The 18,823-nt window shown below is 34.6% G+C and overlaps 1 protein-coding gene across 1 annotated transcript; it reads left to right on the forward strand.

Annotated features, from left to right (window-relative positions):
• Window positions 1-350: 350 nt before the first annotated feature.
• LOC137734096 (protein ENHANCED DISEASE RESISTANCE 2-like) lies at window positions 351-4,328 on the forward strand. Its single transcript, XM_068473375.1, has 10 exons — window positions 351-500; window positions 598-911; window positions 1,069-1,132; window positions 1,235-1,407; window positions 3,156-3,257; window positions 3,379-3,429; window positions 3,517-3,660; window positions 3,821-3,916; window positions 4,043-4,144; window positions 4,227-4,328. Exons 1-10 carry the CDS (start codon window positions 419-421, stop codon window positions 4,317-4,319), a joined length of 1,221 nt encoding a protein of 406 aa, XP_068329476.1. The 5' UTR covers window positions 351-418; the 3' UTR covers window positions 4,320-4,328.
• The last annotated feature ends 14,495 nt before the right edge of the window (window positions 4,329-18,823 follow it).

The following is an 18,823-nucleotide window of genomic DNA, read 5'->3' on the forward strand; positions in this document are numbered from 1 at the left end:
TCGCACGCAAATTGCGTATGACTGTTTGGACATTACGACTTTCACCCCCACGCCCGCCTGTCGCGCCGGGCCGGGTCGCCACCTCAGCGAGCAGGAGAGAATTTATGTTAATAGCCGCGTATCAACAATGTGAAGCTGCAGAGTTTGAGGGCAAATATGTCCTTTTGGAAATGGAAGGTTACGCGGTCTTTTCGAGTAACTACTCCATGGGTACATGACAACCAACACTTAACACCAAAACTGTGATTTGTTGGCGCGTGAAATACAAATGTGTAGCAGATTAATGTTTGACTTTATAGACAGTGAATGACCAACTACACAGTGCAATATTAATATTAACTACTTTGTGTCATGAGAGTTGAATTCGTTAAATTCTACACTGTTCTGAAAATTTTTGCCTAATGTCAACACAGAATATATGATTGTTCTTCTTTTCTTCCTTCCTTTATTCCATTCATCAGCAAGATGCATTACCATCCGTATGCTTGAGATAGTTGCCGGTACCCTTCCATTCTTTGCTTAGGATTGCACTTTTTGTTCCCTTTCCATTTTCAGGTTCTTGTCGATGCAAACCTTCATTGTTTCCGTAATTCGCAGCATTAAGAGAGCTGTTCAGAGCAAAAGCTGGAACTAGCTCCCCTGAATTCTCGTCCGGAGACATGTCAGGAGAGATCAGATTATCTCAAAGTGGACAGCAGAATATCAGGACCGAAGTTCAGCACCCTGGAGAAGTCAAAGAGATGGAGGAGGGTGTTCTTGTGGAAGATGAGGTGGAAAAACCAGAAGGTCACACAAGTTTGAACGGGCTGCACGATGCTGCAGACGAGTTCTTTGATGTTCCAGAACCAACAGAGTATGACCAGTTCGAGAACGAGTGGTCTTCAGATATGAGCATGGAACAGAACCCCCCGGTAACTTCACTGATCACCAAGACTATCTCTTAGATATCCAAATTTTCAGACTCAATATTCGCTTCCAATTGCTCCTGTCAAGTTTTATATTCTGTCATGCACACTGTTGCAATACAATCTATTATCTTCTGACTGTGTGTCAACACTGGATCTGCAGAGTATACAACATCCCAAATTGTCATCAGCTGCCATTCTCGTGAAGAGATTGCATGAACTTAGAGGTCAGTTTGTTTCATCAGCATAAGTTGCTCTGGATGGATGGGGATGTCTAGTGTATTCGGTTATATTTTGATTATTTTGGCCTAAAATTTCTTACACTGCAGTTCAAAAGAAGGGTTGTACGGACTTACAAGAGGTGTCCAAGGAAAATAATGTCTGCCCTTATGGGGCAACCCTTCAAAAGGATCCAAGTTGTGCTCTACCTTGCAGCTGGGGATCAGCCGATCCTTCTTCATTTTTGATACGCGGGCCAAATTATTTACAACATCGTCAGAAGGTAACTATTTATTTTTCAGTTAGGCTATGTTTTAGAAGAAGCCAAAGAACTTGAAATACAACAAGATTCCTTGAAAGTTCTAGATTATGAGTAGTAATTTTCACTTGCATAGAACCTGTTGTAAATTGTAATTCAATTACTACACACCAACCAAATTTGATGAAGCATAATTTGACTGCAAACCTGATCTACTCTGTTAGATGGGGTAAATAATATCTAAGAGTTGATTAAGATGGTCTTATTGCACGATGCGTTGAGCATCTTACCATTAAGAGGTTAAGGAAATGCAGATGTGAAGAAGAAACTCAGATTATGTACCATGTGATGCTTGATTTTCCAAGTAGAAGTGAACTTTTTCAAAAATACATGATGTGGTTCGAACGAGTGTTAGTATTTTGGTCAATCTTCAATTGCAAAGGGTGGTGGAAAAAGTTTTAGGCACCTCTGTAAAAGGTAAGATATAAGCGTAGCTCTGCTGGCCGGATCAATATCATAGTTTCCTCTCAACTGAGAAAATTTGGAAGAGAGTAATCATGCAAAGACTCCGCTGGAATTGGAAAACAAGAATTTCTGAGAAGTTGGTTAAGTTTATGACAGGACGGTTTATTAGGGAAGTAAGCCTCACGGAACCTAAAATTTTAATCTATATTGATATAAAATTATATTTATAACAATATAATACTTTGTAAAAACAATTATAACTATAACTAAATCAAAGATAATATCATCTTCTTTATTACTAGGTCTAGTTGTACTTGGAAACTATGTCATAGAGTCTCAAAATGTTATACTTATTTATTTGATTGTAAGCAATTATAGAGAACTTCAAGGAAAATAAGGATGAATGATCACAATTATAGGAAAATTTCATGCAAAATAAAGGCTGAATGTTGCAATTATAAGTAATTTAAAAGGAAATAAAGGCTGAGTAAAGTAGTGATAGGGTATTTAAAATGATATAAAACAATAATTATGGGAATTTAAAGGAAAATAAAGGGTTGAGTGGTGTATTAATAGGGTATTTAAATGAAATAAATGGGGCGGAGTATTTATAGGGTATTTAAAATGAAATAAATGGCGAAAATAAAGGGTTGAGCGGAGTATTTATTGGGTATTTAAAATGAAATAAAGACTAAGTGGAGCAATTATTATGGAAATTTATGGGATTTGGAGAGAGAAGGTCTCTCCTTCTTCGTTGAAACTAGAATGGCAGAAAACATTTCAGAAAACCTGGATTTTGAAGAAAGAAAACGCTGAAATGAACACCCCACACGCCCTGAGGTGCGCCTCTGCCACCCAGGCTTGCTCCGGTGAAGCCCTCCGCCCACTTCCTCAAAACAAAGGCGGGAACACTGACGCCCAGCCTCAGAGGCCACCTAGGCGTGCCCTGAGGCGAGCCTTTTAAAACAATGATTCTGATGTAAGAAGTAAATGAAAGGCATGCACATTCTTGCTAGTTCATACCTTGATCTTGATAATTAAGTGAACGCAGATTCCCCGGATGGAGTTAATAGCAAAACAGATACAGAATACGATTTGCATAACCTATTCCAAATAGATGGGATAAATCAGTGGTAATATCATATACTGATTTTGCTGGTGCTGATGCTCTAGTTAGGACATGTCTTGAAATATTGTTTTCGGATCCTTTTTTTTCAAAGATCAAAGAGCCAATTTATCTATTCCGAAAGTGAACTTGGTGTTAGCTTTCTTTAATTTATGAACTGAGTAATTTTTCTTTGTGACAGATCAAGGCAAAAAGCACCTTGATGCAACTGGTTGGTGTAGATTGGCTAAGATCTGACAAGCGAGAAGATCATATTAGCAGCCGTTATGGTAGTATTGTTCAGGTCCGATCCATCAATTCTTCTAGTACCTTTTATTTTTTATACATGAACTTTTCGGCAACCTGATTCCACATACCTGCATATAAAGTACTAATTATACAAGCTATTGGATGGATGCATGCAGAAATATGCAGAACGAGGTGGATCAGAGTTTTTCTTTATTGTTAATATGCAAGTAAGTTTTGATTCGAGTTTCATAAAGTAATAGCACTGCAATCATCATCAAGTAGCAGATAACTCAGTACACATTTTGATAAATCAGATACCCGGAACAACCATGCATACCTTGGCGTTTTATTACATGATGAAAACTCCTCTGGAGGAAACTCCTTTGCTACATGACTTTGTCAATGGAGATGATTCCTATAGGAACTCGAGATTTAAGCTAATACCATACATTTCTAAGGTCAGTACCTCAAGAACATTATATTCGTATAACACGTATATCTTTCATATTCAACTGTCTAACCATACATTTCTAAGGTCAGTACCTCAAGAACATATATTCGTATAACACTTATATTTTTCATATTTAACCGTTTACTTTGGTCTATTTGTGTTCTTAGGGATCATGGATAGTCAAGCAGAGTGTAGGGAAGAAAGCCTGCTTGGTAGGGCAACGGCTCGAAATGCATTACTTCCGTGGGATGAACTATCTTGAGGTAAGTTACCACTTTACCAAACCCTTTATCGTGTTAAGTGACAGTTGAATATGCTAATGACATTTCAGATTAAGGCCGAATCATGGCATTTTATCTAATTCTAACTTATGAGATTTCTGATACCAGCTTGAGATCAATGTCGGGTCTTCAACAGTGGCAAGGGGGGTGGCAAATCTTGTTCTAGGCTACCTCAACAATTTGGTCATGGAAATGGCATTTCTGATACAGGTAAACGATGTTCTCAAAATTTCATTGTACCTTGTGATACAAGCTACCGTGAGTGATTCCTAAGTAAGAAAAAATTTTGCAGGCCAACACTGAAGAAGAACTGCCGGAAGTACTTCTTGGAACATGTAGACTTAACCAATTGGATGCATCGAAATCAGTTCTTGTAAAACCGTGATTTTCTTCACCCAGAAAATCTACATAAATCAAATCCATATGAGGAGGGTGCCCAAAATAGGAACTCCCAGCAAGTAAAAAAAATGGAAAAAAAATTATGTTAAAAGAGAGGTGCACCATGTTCTTGAAATGATATAATTTTTTAGGACTAGTCGTGTGGAGCGTGATCCGTTGTGGTGTGATTGAATTGTTATCCAACTCAAAAAAAGAAAATCCAGCCCATCACAGAAGGCAAATTGTAGTTTTTTTTCGATAGAATGGATTTTTTTTTCTGTTAATGAATAATTTGTCCAATCCTGAGATCTAATTTGAATGGACGATTCCTGAATCATCCGATTACTGATTATTGAATCTTTTTTAATTTCACTCAATGTAGATGAGTGTTTATTAGCGTTTACTCCTAAATTCGGAGGTTCTGTATTTGAATCTCACCCTCCCAGATATAGCTCAAAACATGTTACTATTTCCGTTGCTGCGTCCATACGGTCTATTCGAAGTCTGTTATCTGTAAAAGTTACTCATCAAAAACACAAGGGAAAATTTATGCTCACATATCAAATAGTGTATTCTTTGCAAGGAGGATGGCTCCTTACAGAAATGCCATTTCTTAATTTGTATGCAAGCGCCAACTTCTCAAACTTCCTTGGAATCTTATCATGTTTAAATTTTCCTGCTCACCGTTGTATTTTCATAAAATATCATGTAACTAATAATTAGTTGGTTTCGTCATTAGATTCACTTGTAAGTAAGAAATTTTATGTTCGACTCTTATGAATGACAAGCTCAATACTTAGTTATGGATGTCTTATTGCATGGCTTAGTATGAATCGTCGTCCGCTAATATGGTGGTATAGAAATAGAAATAAAAAAATTAGTTGGTTCTTGGGTGCGTTTCAAAATGCATAAAACATGAGGATGGTTAGCTCAAATATGTTGAATATGTAGCAGCTTGAAAATTGGGCCAAGTTTGCAAAGGCTTTAACCTGGCTTGGGTTTGTAACAAGTAATCTTAAGTGATTAACGTAGTATTAGATTAGGGATGATAATTTATAACACGAAACGAATCAAAGCTAACACGAAATTAGCAAGTTTGTGTTAACACTTTACACAAGCTCCTACACTCAAAAATTTGATTAACTTAAACCATGGTTTTGATGAGGTCATTCATGCTCATCTCCTCTTGTACGATATTTTCTTATAAATGAATACCGTACTGTTTTTCTCAAAAAAATAATGACAAAGTCGAGTTAGTGTCAAACACAAATCAACTGACATACAACATGTTTAGCTAGAATTCTTACAAACTCAAAATTACAATATGTTAACCCAACCGACAGGGTCATACAAAATTACAATTTAGTATCAGACCCAATATTTATATATCGTCCTCTCATCCCTAGATGCTGCATGCACGAACTAGTAGTAGGGTTTCCAAGGACCTGTCACTTCATACCAAACGCAACTTCAAAATTTTCCACAAAATATTTTAATCAATCATGCAACCAATCTCGGCAATGATCAAACCCAGGTCAAGTTAGCACAACCCTTGAAAAATACATTCTCTCTACAACATTATGTATAGAATTACCGACATATTATCTGAGTCCCTACAATCAAAACATAACGAGAAATCCAAAGAAACGCTTCTGAAAATTCAAATATATAGTACAAATTACAATTGTGGTTGGAATTTAATGGCATGTCTTAAAACTCGTTGGGAAGTGTTTTTGAAATGATTGAAACCGCTTTTAGTGAGAATATTTTTGGGTTCTAAAATCACTTAAATGCTTCCTACCAGAAACACTAGTATGTATTTTTTGCAGGAAGTACTTCAAATGTTTTTCTAAGATTCATTTGCATTTTTATTAAGAATTGGTTCCAAAAACACTTTCAGCCATTTTAAAAACACTTACAAACAATCCATTCACACGCTACTGTTACTTACATGGTTATCAAATCAAATAATAACAACAATAATACGAAGGGAATTGTTATTGATACTCCAAATTTCTCATTCTACACTCTAAACTTTCTATATTTAGAAAGAAAAATACACTTATAAGGAGTGTAGAATGTGATTTTTGAAGTGCCAATAACACTTCCCTAATACGAATAAGCCAAAATACAATGTATAAACTAAAATTAAAAAATGACAATAAAAAAAAAAAAGAAATTTATTATTTTTTAAATGCCATAAATTTGTGGGGAACCATACGCTTTTAACGAAAACTGGTGGAGTGATAGGCACACTGCTCCCACTCCCACATGAACAAAATATTCAACAAAAAAAGTAATAAATAAAATAAAAATAATTAAGAGGTGTGACAAGCCACCCTCCAATTTTATTTTATTTTTACTCGAATCATGAAATGACCACAATGCCCTTCTCAAGAACACTGTATCATACCATGGTTTGAATGTTTGATTGATAATTTAAACTGATGAACAAGTTAAAATACCAAACGCTGTCCCCACGTTGTGTCACCTGATTGAGGCGCCCACGTGGCACGTGGCCACAATCAAAGACTCAAAATTCTATATTTTTTCCAACAAAAAAAAAGAAATTTGTTGGGTCCTTTTTGAATTCATTAGTTACTAATTTTGTGTGATTTATTTATCTGACAAAAACTTCACATGTGAGCATCGCTTTCATATTCCACCTGTTCCCGGCGCTTATAACGCGCCCAATCCAAATGCTTAAATAATTTTCCACACCACTATCAGTCCATCACCTTATAAAATTCCAACGCGTTATTCCTTATCTTTTTTTGAAAATATGTTATGTATTTTCGTTTCATAGCGCTACGTGGTATTTATTCTCAATTCTAAATCAGAAATTTTAAGTTCATTCCCATGAATTGAAGTTAGAGAATGAATTATTAGTTGATACATTAGGTACCTTAGCCCATATCTCTTATTGTTTAATGTAAATATATTGTTGTATTGAAAGATATACACATATATACAGTTTCAAAGCAAACAGTGGGTCCTTGGTTGCTCATGACCCCAATAGTTTCATAATTTCAATGTATATTTATTTGTACATTTGTGTATGAAACCTATACATAACTCTAACAAACTGAAAGAATGAATCGAAAACACTGAATTACAAACTATTGCTTGTTTTGTGCAACCCCATGTATTGTAGATTTTCCTCTTTCTTTTCTTTGTCTTTCTTCTCCTATTTCTCGTGTTCGATAAAAAAACTTCCCATGATAGGCCTCACTAGAAGCTTCACGAAATAATCCAATGAAGTTTTTTTTGCTACAATTATATGACCCCATTATCGTAAAGTTTTGGCTCCGCTACTGCGTATAATGTGTGTATTCGTCTAAGGTCATATCGTAGCCACTGTGGTACGAGTACGACCACGTGGATGAGTATGTATCATTCTTGGAATTGGCCTCTGCCATACATATAATTCCAGCTGCACATGTATGAATATGAATATATGAATAAAAGAATATGTTTGTTGCATGACAGCCATGTTGCAAGATCGATCGCTTCCAGCTGAATTATTGACCTATTATTTATCCTTATTATCTGACAAAAATGGCCATAAAGACAGTAGAGTAGTTGTGGTTAAAATAGATGACACCATGACATTGTCCCTAAATATATGGGAAGTGCATATCTCTTGATTGACGACTTTCGAAGATATTATGTATCAGATATTAACTGATGACTCTTAGTCTATTGATACTTTATTTTGTTTTTAAATTTAAACGACGTCTTATAATATATTTTGGTTGCCTTCTGTTAATTACTTGGAAACGCGTCGAAAGGAAATACGTGCATGGGTCTCCATGCAGATGTATTAAGGTTTAATTAGTACTAGTAATCGAACTTCGATCTTGTCGTAGTGGTATCCCATAAACTTATCATCCCTACCACTTAGATTAACTCAAGGATAAAGGAGCAAAGATTTAAGATATAAAAGTGAAGATCTAGGGGTGAGCACGTCGAATTCAGTTCGATTTAGTCGAAAAAAATGAAAATTAAGCTGCATAAAATAATCCGTTATGTTCAATTTAGATCAGTTTGATCGGTATTGTTCAGTTTGGCCTTGAGCTCATTGTATGCTCTTCTTAGCCTTTTTACAACATCATGGAAGCTCATGCCTAAATAAATAAAATTATGTATCCATACATTTGTTGACATAAGAGCAACTCCACCATTGCTTATTGCCTTGGGGATAAGCAACCCAGTCCCCCCCCCCTCCCCACTCCAAAACACTCCAGCTTACTCGGGCAATTGGGCTGAAGGGGAGCTGGATGGAGAAGTCAGGCAATAATCACTTAGCCCGATGCTCTACGTATGACGTCGTTCACAATTTGAATTATTAAAAAAACTAAAAAATTATAATTTTTTTGTATAAATATCTAATCATGTTCTTCCACTTTACAGTACATTTCAATATTTTCAATACCTTCAACCAATCTTTTATTATTATCTGAAATTGAAAATAAAGTTATCTATTATAAAGTAAAAATTACTAATATTTTAATACGAATTGTCTGGGCTATATATTCAGTTTAGGGATGAAGATGTGCTTAGACACTTACTGTTCATTTAAAGGAATTGAGTTGCCTATTTCTGAGGGCAGGCTTACTGTTAATATAACAAGTCCGATTTGAATTTTAAGTGACGAAACAAAAAAACGAACTAACTGAGCACAAGCGGACTTTTTTCGATTTTTTTTAACACCGTTCACATATTCATTGTTCAAATGCCCACTTCCTAAAGAATTTTATTTTAGAAAGGTTGACACTGTGACAACTACTAACAAACAAATAATTTACTATTTAAAATACATAACAATTATTTATTCATGAGTAATGCTAGAACAATATATTTTTATTTTTCATATACACCTTTCAATTTTTTTAATTGTCGAACGAATAAATTAAAAAAAATTAATGAACAAAAATTATCAAAAGTGTGTGAATAGCACTACTGTACATTTTAAAACAATATATTTTTATTTTTTACACAAGCCTCTCAATTTTTTTTAACTGTCGAACAAATAAATTAAAAAAAAATCAATGAACAAAAATGATAAAAAAATGTGTGAATAGCACTGCCTTACATTTTAACTTAAGAGAGTTCCTCTCCATGGAGTAGGATTCTCTTTGTTCTTTTTTTCCCTCCCTTTCCCTCCCCACCTAATTGAACGATCACAGTTAAACCACGTCAATATCTTATATTAATTTTTTTATAACAAAAGAAAGACAAAATAAAATAATATGGAAGGAGATGATGAAAAAAAGGAGATAAGAGAATCCTAGTTCTCTCTCCACATTCCCCCTTGTACGAAGACTTCACTAGGCCCAATATGCAAAAAACAAAAAGAGATGTCCCTTTTTTGTCAGCTGTAAGTCACGTGACGAACAAATAGCTTAACATATGGTCCCCCACTCCCACCAATCAATGCATTTACTATGGGCACTTACGAGACGATAAATTTTTCAATGTGATCGGAATACAGGATAGTACATCATGTGTTATTATACAAATAGTAGGATATGTGTGTTAATAACTTAATAACTTAAAAAATATAATTTCCTACCATTTATATAAAAATACATGATGTACCACCCATGTTCCGGTCAGCAATGACAAATTTCTCCCACGACACCACCCTACAGCGAACCACACGCAATCCCTCGCCCTCAACCCCATCGGTTTTCCTATACCTTCAACACAAATCCCAACAAGTTCCACGTCATATGTGTGTAACGTACAACGACAGCCAATGGAAAAGTAAGCACATTCTACCGTCCAAATATGTGTCAGAGTAAAAATATCCAATCGGAAAATATATAAATAGAATGTAACCGGGAATGGAGCTGGCGTGTCGGTGCCGACAGCAGGTTTGAAGTTTGAGTGGGGAGAGTAATCGGGAGTGAGAGGTGAACGGGTCTGACAAATTTTGTGTCTTACCCGTTACGGAAGGTTTTGATGGGCCCCAATACCGATACACGGGGATCCTAAAATCGTCGGTAAGTTTATTTTTGACTCTCGTGACAGACTCCGTATCTCTAACGGTTTTCAGTTGTTTTTCTTACTAAATGTACGATTATGTATGTCAAAGGTTTAAAATATCTATAAAATTATTAATTTTCATCGAAGTATTTGAAAAATTAAAGATCGATTTAGAAAAGAAAGTGAAATGAAAACTTCACCTTTTAATTAATATTGATGGCATGTACTGATTCACTATAGAAAATTTGATAAAACTCATTACAAATTTCAAACTTTTGAATTATACCATCTATTGCAAATTTTCATAATTTTCGTCAAAGACAACCGATATCAATATCGATATTTCCATAAATTTGCATATCGATATTCCAACCATAATAATATTTTAAACATTGTGTGTGTTTTACTTAAAAGTAATTTAATAATGAAATTCAACATCTGATATATATAACTTAAATGATTAAGAACGTTAGTTATATGCTTATTTTAATCTCATTAAAGAAGTACAAAAGGACGTAAGTCACGAAACTCTTCATGCTAAATTCCAACACAAAGTTCTATTCTCTTTAACTTTTTCTATGTATGTTTATTCGTTATAACCCTAACTTGGTTAAATCCTCCCGTCCAAAAGGGCAACTTGGTGTAGGAGAATCGGGTTAGGATTCTAATTACGCTAGGTTTTGTAATCCTTATTACCTTACTTACAAGATGGGCACATGCCATTAAAAAAATACAAATTTTTGTTTATTTGGTGAGAAAACCCTTGAAAACGACCTAAGCAACCGACGATTTCGACCACATGTCACAAATTGAATCCCTGCGCATATGATGATTCATCTGATTTCCAAATTAACTTAATTAAGAACACTAGCCTATAGTACGACCTAAGGAACAAACAATTAATCATCTGTTAATTCAAGTTTAATATGTGTTTTTTTTTAATATGATTTGTCCTCGCATTCAAACTTCAGGTTGACTTTAGATAGAATGGTTCAAACTGAACATTTCTCTACACAGTTTTGTATAGGTTTTTACATAGTTGGTATACGCATAATGTCGAACATTATGCACATGGTTAGAGTCCTGTTCTTAGAAAAAACAACCTTTTTCTTTATACAACTATTTTGAATAGCGAATCAATCAAACAATCCCTTAATAAAACAAAATAAAATAGGAACACTTTGCAGAACCCACGATATTTCGGGGTAATTAAAAGAGTAATGCTATCAACACATCTATTTTATTTCTCGCACGCTCATTTTAATTTTCAAGTAAATATAAGTGAGCAGAGAAGAGCTTTAATTGCTATCAACACGAAAAAAGCTATTTGTTACAAATCATGTGCAAATACAAGCAGGCATTCAATAAGAGCCCATTCTCTGGTAAAAACTTTGCTTGCCTTATTAGCTCAATTGTTACGAGCATAAGACGTAAAAGACAAAAAAAGGAGTGAGTAATACTTTTCATAAATAACTCTCCAAAACTACGAACTGATTTTTTTAGATATGGCCCACATATGGGCCCCACGTCACAATTTAGTCACCAACAATGCACTGTACGGCAGTTCTGTCCGGGCCCACAAAGCCTTGTGCTCATGGCCCACCGCCCATCTAAAACAATGAGGATCTTCATCGGATCCTCATTGTGATTATCTTGGGAATTCTCCAATCATATCCGTTTATCGTATATCGTTTGGTCAGAAATTATTGTAAATTTTTTTATTTAAAGTTAAATATAAACAGTACTTGATAAAAATTGATCACACGATGTACAATAATAAACGGATGTGATTGGAAGATTTTGGAAATCTTCACAAAATGGATCCAGAGAGGATCCTCGTTCCATCTAAAATGTCTTGGTCATGAATAGTAGAAGGTGTGAAAAGGGAAATTAAAAAGGAAGTCTTAACAAAAAACTTTTGATATTGTTAACTTTTAACGTTAAATACATTTTTACTTTAAAACTATTCACTCATAATACCTTTTTATCTTTTTTTTTATTAAAACTTAAAGTTTTTAAATTTTTTTTCATTAATTTTCGTAATTAAAAATTAAAAAAGAAAAAAGCAATTCCAACGGTACGCGACGCTTTCGTCTCAGAAAAGTAAGATCGTGCAACATGGCGGGCAATGATAAGTCCAAGTAGGCAAAGCAGTGAGTGTGTGCAAGGGAAGACAAATCCCGAGGCAGAGTTACGTGACCCGACCCCACGTCTCATGCCCTCTTTTAGTTAGAACTTGCTTACCGCCAAGCTGGCATTGAGCAGTTGATTCCCTGCGTGGGCTCCACCGTATGCAGTCAAACTTACCAGCGCCACGTCATAAGCGTTCAATGTAGACCATTTTATATGGGTCTCACCCCAACATGGGCTCTATCTACATGCTCGCACGCAAATTGCGTATGACTGTTTGGACATTACGACTTTCACCCCCACCCCTGCCTGTCACACCGGGCCGGGTCGCCACCTCAGCGAGCAGGAGCGAATTTACGTTAATAGCCGTGTATCAACAATGAGAAGCTGCAAAGTTCGAGGGCAAATATGTCCTTTTGTAAATGGAAGGTTACGCGGTCTTTTCGAGTAACTACTCCATGGGTATGTGACAACCAACACTTAACACCAAAACTGTGATTTGTTGGCGCGTGAAATACAACTGTGTAGCAGATTAATGTTGGACTTTAGAGACAGTGAATGACCAACTACACAGTGCAATATTTAATATTAACATTAATTTGTGTCATGATAGTTGGATTAGTTAAATTCTACATTGTTCTAAAAATTTCCGCGTAGTGTTTAGGCGGGGTAGCGTTAGCCGGTTGGACACCGTCCCGATTAATGCCTAGAGCGTTTAGACTTACTGAGGCGCCCACCTAGCCCGCCCAAACCTGCTTAGGCGCCCGCCTAGGTTGCGACTTACTTAGACAGAAAATAGATAACTTTTATTTTGCATTTTTTTAAAATAAATTGTAAGAGATTTGTTGCATATTTAAATGAACACACATTATATGCGTGTCCCATGTTTTCATTATGTTCAAATATTTCATAATATATCTGTTATTTTATTTTGTAGTTTATAATGAAATATATATATATATATATATATATTAAGTATAAGTAGATACATATTTAAACGAAATATAATAGATTTACTTAAATCCGCCTAGTCCGCCTAGGCGCTAGGCCCCAGCCCATGGCCCGACTAGCGTCTAGCGTCTTTTAGAACATTGATTTTAAATAAAACAAAGTTTATGGTATAATTGAAATTTTCCTTTTTATGCTTCAAGTAACCAAATAACAATTAGTCACTCTGTTCTGATTAGTAGAGATGAATTTGGTTTCATTCGATTCGAATTTTTGTCAATTTCGATGTTTTGTTTATTATAACACTTTATGCAATCCATTTCATCTTTCTTGCCTCCCAATCAAATCAAATACATTTGTATCTAATTAACCTACCTCACAGAGAAAACAAAAATGAAAAAACCCCAGAAATCCCATTGAACCACCCAATCTATAAAGCAATACCATATATACTCCAAGAATTTTCCCAGGAAATGTAAAGGCTTTTCGAGCACACATCAGCGCGTGCATAAAATATAGTATAAATAAAAAGGATATGTTTTATATACATTGACGAGTTAATCAAGCTTCAACTCACCAAATACCAATGAGTCTCACTTTGTTCCGATTACAGTTGCACTTGATGTTTTCAACGTAATATGTAAGTTTAGCAAAGACAGACACCAATTATGAAGCCGGGGATGTACAAGAATCAAAATTAAGTCCTTTTTTAGGGTGATTTGTTGCTAATCAAAGCTACAATGACTTGATATTAGTATATATTCTTATTCTTGGGTATTTTTGTTAAAACAAAATAATAATAATAATAATAATAATAATAATAATAATTTATGCATGGTGACGTAGTCACCTCATAGTGCCATTTGGGCACAATGGCATGTGCATGGTAGCCGATGTGTTGTTTCCCTAAACATTTTTCTCACCGACACATTGTCGATCACAGAGAGCAACTAGCAAGATTGTGATTTGCTTTTATTCTTATTAATTTCCAATATGGCTAATTAATATTAATTTAGGTTAAATCGTGACAACGACACATGATCTTAGTGTGATTAATTTGGTCTTCTCTCGGGATCGATCAGTAATTTGGGGACATTGTAGACGTTACTTTCACAATGTTGATCGACACGACGTCGTGCCGGTAAATGGCCATCGAATGTAATTAATGGAGCACTGGGTCTCTCATGTGTGCCCATTTCCATGCACGTTGCCTTATTTATCCATGCATTTTGTCGGTGCAACAATCTTAGGGCTTCATTGGTTCCTAATTTGTTATATTTTCATATATTTTACATTTAAAAAAAGGTTTACTTTTAATTTGATTCGCGCACGTATGTATGATTACATATACATGTATGTATATATGTGTATATATATATATAGCCAAGGGACCCAAAAAAATGGGGTCTTGTGAGACCCATTCCACATCAAACTTCAACGATTCGAACCGTCTATTTCTTTGAACTAAATTCTATGTCTCAAATATTTCTGATTTTGCTAATATTTTGTAAAGATGATCTATGAGATACAACTTGAAAAATAAACGATTCAGATTATTGAAGTTTGATGTGATGTGTGCCCCACAACTAATCTCATTTAAATATATATATATATATATATATATATATATATGTGTGTGTGTGTGTAAATAATGGTACCACAAAATCTATAGTTTCCTTATCTTTGAAGGGAAGAAATAATCTGTCATTTATCAGTTTCTTTGGTTTGTATATACTGAAATGCTTGTCCTTGGACGTCCTTGCAATATTGTTTAAACATTAATTGTGAGAGGTCATGTTGGATTGCATTTTATAAATGAGGAAACAAAAACCCCCAAAAGCTTTCAAAGATTTGGCATATTCCCAAAACATGTTTTTAGATTTGTTAATATGAAGATTGGCCAATAAGGCTTCTTTTAATTAGTTTGACCTAGTATTTTCTTAGAATAATGTTGTTTAGGCACACACACATACGACTGATCATCTTGTTTAACGCACTATCTGATTCAAAAAAGTGTTATTTACGATTGTATGACCTATCATTAACATAGATGTGACACCAAATTGAATTAGTTTTTACTGTCTAAATAGCGTTTCAGAAATTGTCATATCTATTTCCAAGTCCACTACATGTTCATGGTGCTAGAAGCCTAAACCATAACAGACTAAAAGTCAATATGGATTTTAACCAAATTCACTTTTTTGAACATGGAAAAAGTCTCTCAGAAGGAAGTGATACAAAGAGTGAAATCCAAGTTAAACATAAAAGAAAAGGGTTCATGGAACACAACACCTTTCTTCTTCTTTTTTTCTTTGTTTTTAATTAGTAAAATATGCTTAATTTTAGACTGAATCACGACCTCTTTTCCCCTACTGAATTTGGAGAGAGAGAGTATTTTAGAAGGGATTGATGCAAAGAGTAGAGCTCAAGTCAGTGTTAAAAAGAGAGTGAAAGAAGATGATGATGTGAGTGAAGCCCATCATTACCCATGAGGCCCAAATGCAACATGCTTCGGTTGTGGAGTCACTTTAATTAACCTTTTTTCTCAATATTTTATTTTTATTTTTTAATTAATTCCAAAATAAACACATTTGATTTGCTGGTTTACTTAGCTTGGTCAAGGCTTTTTAAAATTTAAGCACAATGGAGGTGCACTATCGAGCTGGTGATTACCTACTTTACATAAAGTCCATGTTGGATTTGCCTTTTAGGCATTATACCACTGTGTGACCATTTAGTAGGCATGAAATTTGGGTTGGATCAATCCGTATTTGATCATATTCAATTCAATTTTCAACTCGATCGTGCAATTTGGGTTGGGTTAATTTGAATTTGACCATATTCAATTCAATTTCCAACTTGACCGAGAGGGTTAGGATGGAAAAAAAAACTCTTCCAAACCCAATCCAACCTCAATTCGACCACTATTGGGGTTGGGTCGGGTTGATGCATTATCTGCTCATGTCAACCCAAACTCAATCCAACTTTGAGCCTGACGCTTATGCACATATTACCAATTCGACTTCATATTATATAAGTTATGTATAAATTTTGGAATGACTACATAGTTTATTGTCGTTTTTCATATAGATCATGAGTGATAGTGTTACTTTTACAATTCTTTTGGTTAAAGTTTTGATATACGTCTTTTATTTAATTTCAACTTTGTACAATTGAAACATTAGAAATAGTATTCGAGTGTGGATGGTGATATGTAAATGAAATTTTAACTAATATTGAGGTTGTTTAGTCCAAATTTTAAAAATCATCCAAAGTAAGATGTTATAAGATTGAACTTGATAAAGTTGGGCAAACATAAACCCAACTTGAATAAAAGATGAAACTCCTAAAATAGAGAATGTTAGAGGAGCCACAAGCAAAAGTGATGACAGCAGCTTTTTAGTCATTTTGAAGAGTTTGGGGTGCATTGTCCCTCGACGAATGATCGACTACTAAAGACCTTGAATAAAGCATTGATAGGTTTGTTTGAACAAAATTATAATCCGAACCCGACTAGATCCACATGAACTCAAACCCAATTCAAATCCGAATTGTGAAGATTACGTTGGGATTGGGTTGATTATCCAACCCATTCGAGTTGCACCCCTATCATTTAGGTTTTATCATGAATTTTGTTAACGTCAATCGTTTATGCTCAATGGCTATTTTGAAAGATGGATCAAATGTTAATTTTACAATGATTAACAATTTGAAACTACCATGTACACGTATCAAATTTCTTGTGATAATACTAAACGTAAGCTTGACGATCATTTATGTGCATTAACAACTGACTGTAACATAATTTTCTTTGACTAATAGTAGAGACATTACCATTACCCCTATGGATGGGTGAGAGTGGACCCAAAAGATTTTTATCCGCGTGGACCTAACACTAAAGCTATGTGGTGTCAAGACTGAAAGCACAAAAATTAATCATTCACCTTTTGTTCCACTAAAAGAAGAAGTGTCGATTAAGTGAAACCCTAAATTACTGAGGTCGCATTGCACCAACCGAGCATTTGTAATTTAGTAATGTTTGTTTCTTTCTAGTTGTACGTATGGATGCAATCGATGGGGTACACTACAACTGCAGCCAGTTGCATTATTTTGGGTCACAAACAGTCTTTCAATTAAAATCCAACATTTTCAATTTTGGGTAATTGTTAAGAATATCAGGAATTACGTGAGAATGACACCTGTACGTTGGATATGAACCATCTGATGAAAATTGGACGGTGTGAGATTATCTATCACACTCACTCATTAGTTACATAACATGCATATATATATATATATATATATATATATATATATATATATTTAGGGGTGTGTACTTCTCGCACAACCCTTGTTGATTTCTATCATTTGATCTTCTTCAATTCATTTAATTCTACGGCTGAAAATTAAGAGGATGTGTGAGAAGTAGAAATGGGTGTATGGATAACACACCTTTATATTTATGGGCTCTTGACGCCTATTTTTGTATATCAATTCACTTATTCATATTCTTATCAAGTGCTAATTAAGAGTAAAAACATGGCTATTACATTAATAAATTAGATCATATTGGCTTAGTTAACATGAAATTATAGAGTTATTATTTATGAGTTCAACCAATACGAGTAGAGTCATCGAGATATCGTATAGGCCGATAATTATTTAGTTTAGTGGCATTCAGTTTTCATCATGTATCGAGTAATTATTAAATAATAATACAGCCCTAAACACTAAATCGTAAACCCTAAACATTAAACACAAATACATGAAAACCTTGTAATTCGAGCAGGTTTGCAGCTAGCGAGGAGGGCTGGATGCAATCAATTACACGTGGAATCTAACTCTTTAGAGGTTATGGCTGCCAGCAATGGAAGTACAACGGATTTTTCAGGTCTTGAGTTCGTTGCTTCTCAGAGATCAAGGAGTTGGTTTCCTAGTTACAAGAGTGTACAATATCATATATTCCGCAAAATGATTGGAGATGCTCTTAGAAAATAAACACATTTTAAAACGCATTTGTATGCTGTATAAGTTTATACCAAATAAGTTTTTGTAATTAATGTTTGAATAATCACGATACGGTACCTGAACTTTGAACTAATCATTCTATGAGTTTCCTTAATTTAACTGTCTTATTGACTCTCGAAATTAAGTTACCGCGTGTGTTATATGTGTGTATCACTCGCATTGCGCCGACTTATGTAATAATCTTTTTACTTTCCAGATCATGTAACATGCTCCTATAAACTCACAAATCTCTAATTTAACAATTACTCTCACTGTATGAACGTGCATATTTGTTTTGCAACCTGTTACTAAATCAAGACGTACGTAATTATACACCTAACAAATATTGAAAACCAAATCATATCCTCTTAATTAATTTGATTAATTTACCAAACTTGACCTAATAGCAATTTGACCTAGGCAAAAATAATAAAA

Source organism: Pyrus communis, chromosome 5 (genome assembly GCF_963583255.1).
Source record: "Pyrus communis chromosome 5, drPyrComm1.1, whole genome shotgun sequence".
Lineage (NCBI taxonomy): Eukaryota > Viridiplantae > Streptophyta > Magnoliopsida > Rosales > Rosaceae > Pyrus > Pyrus communis.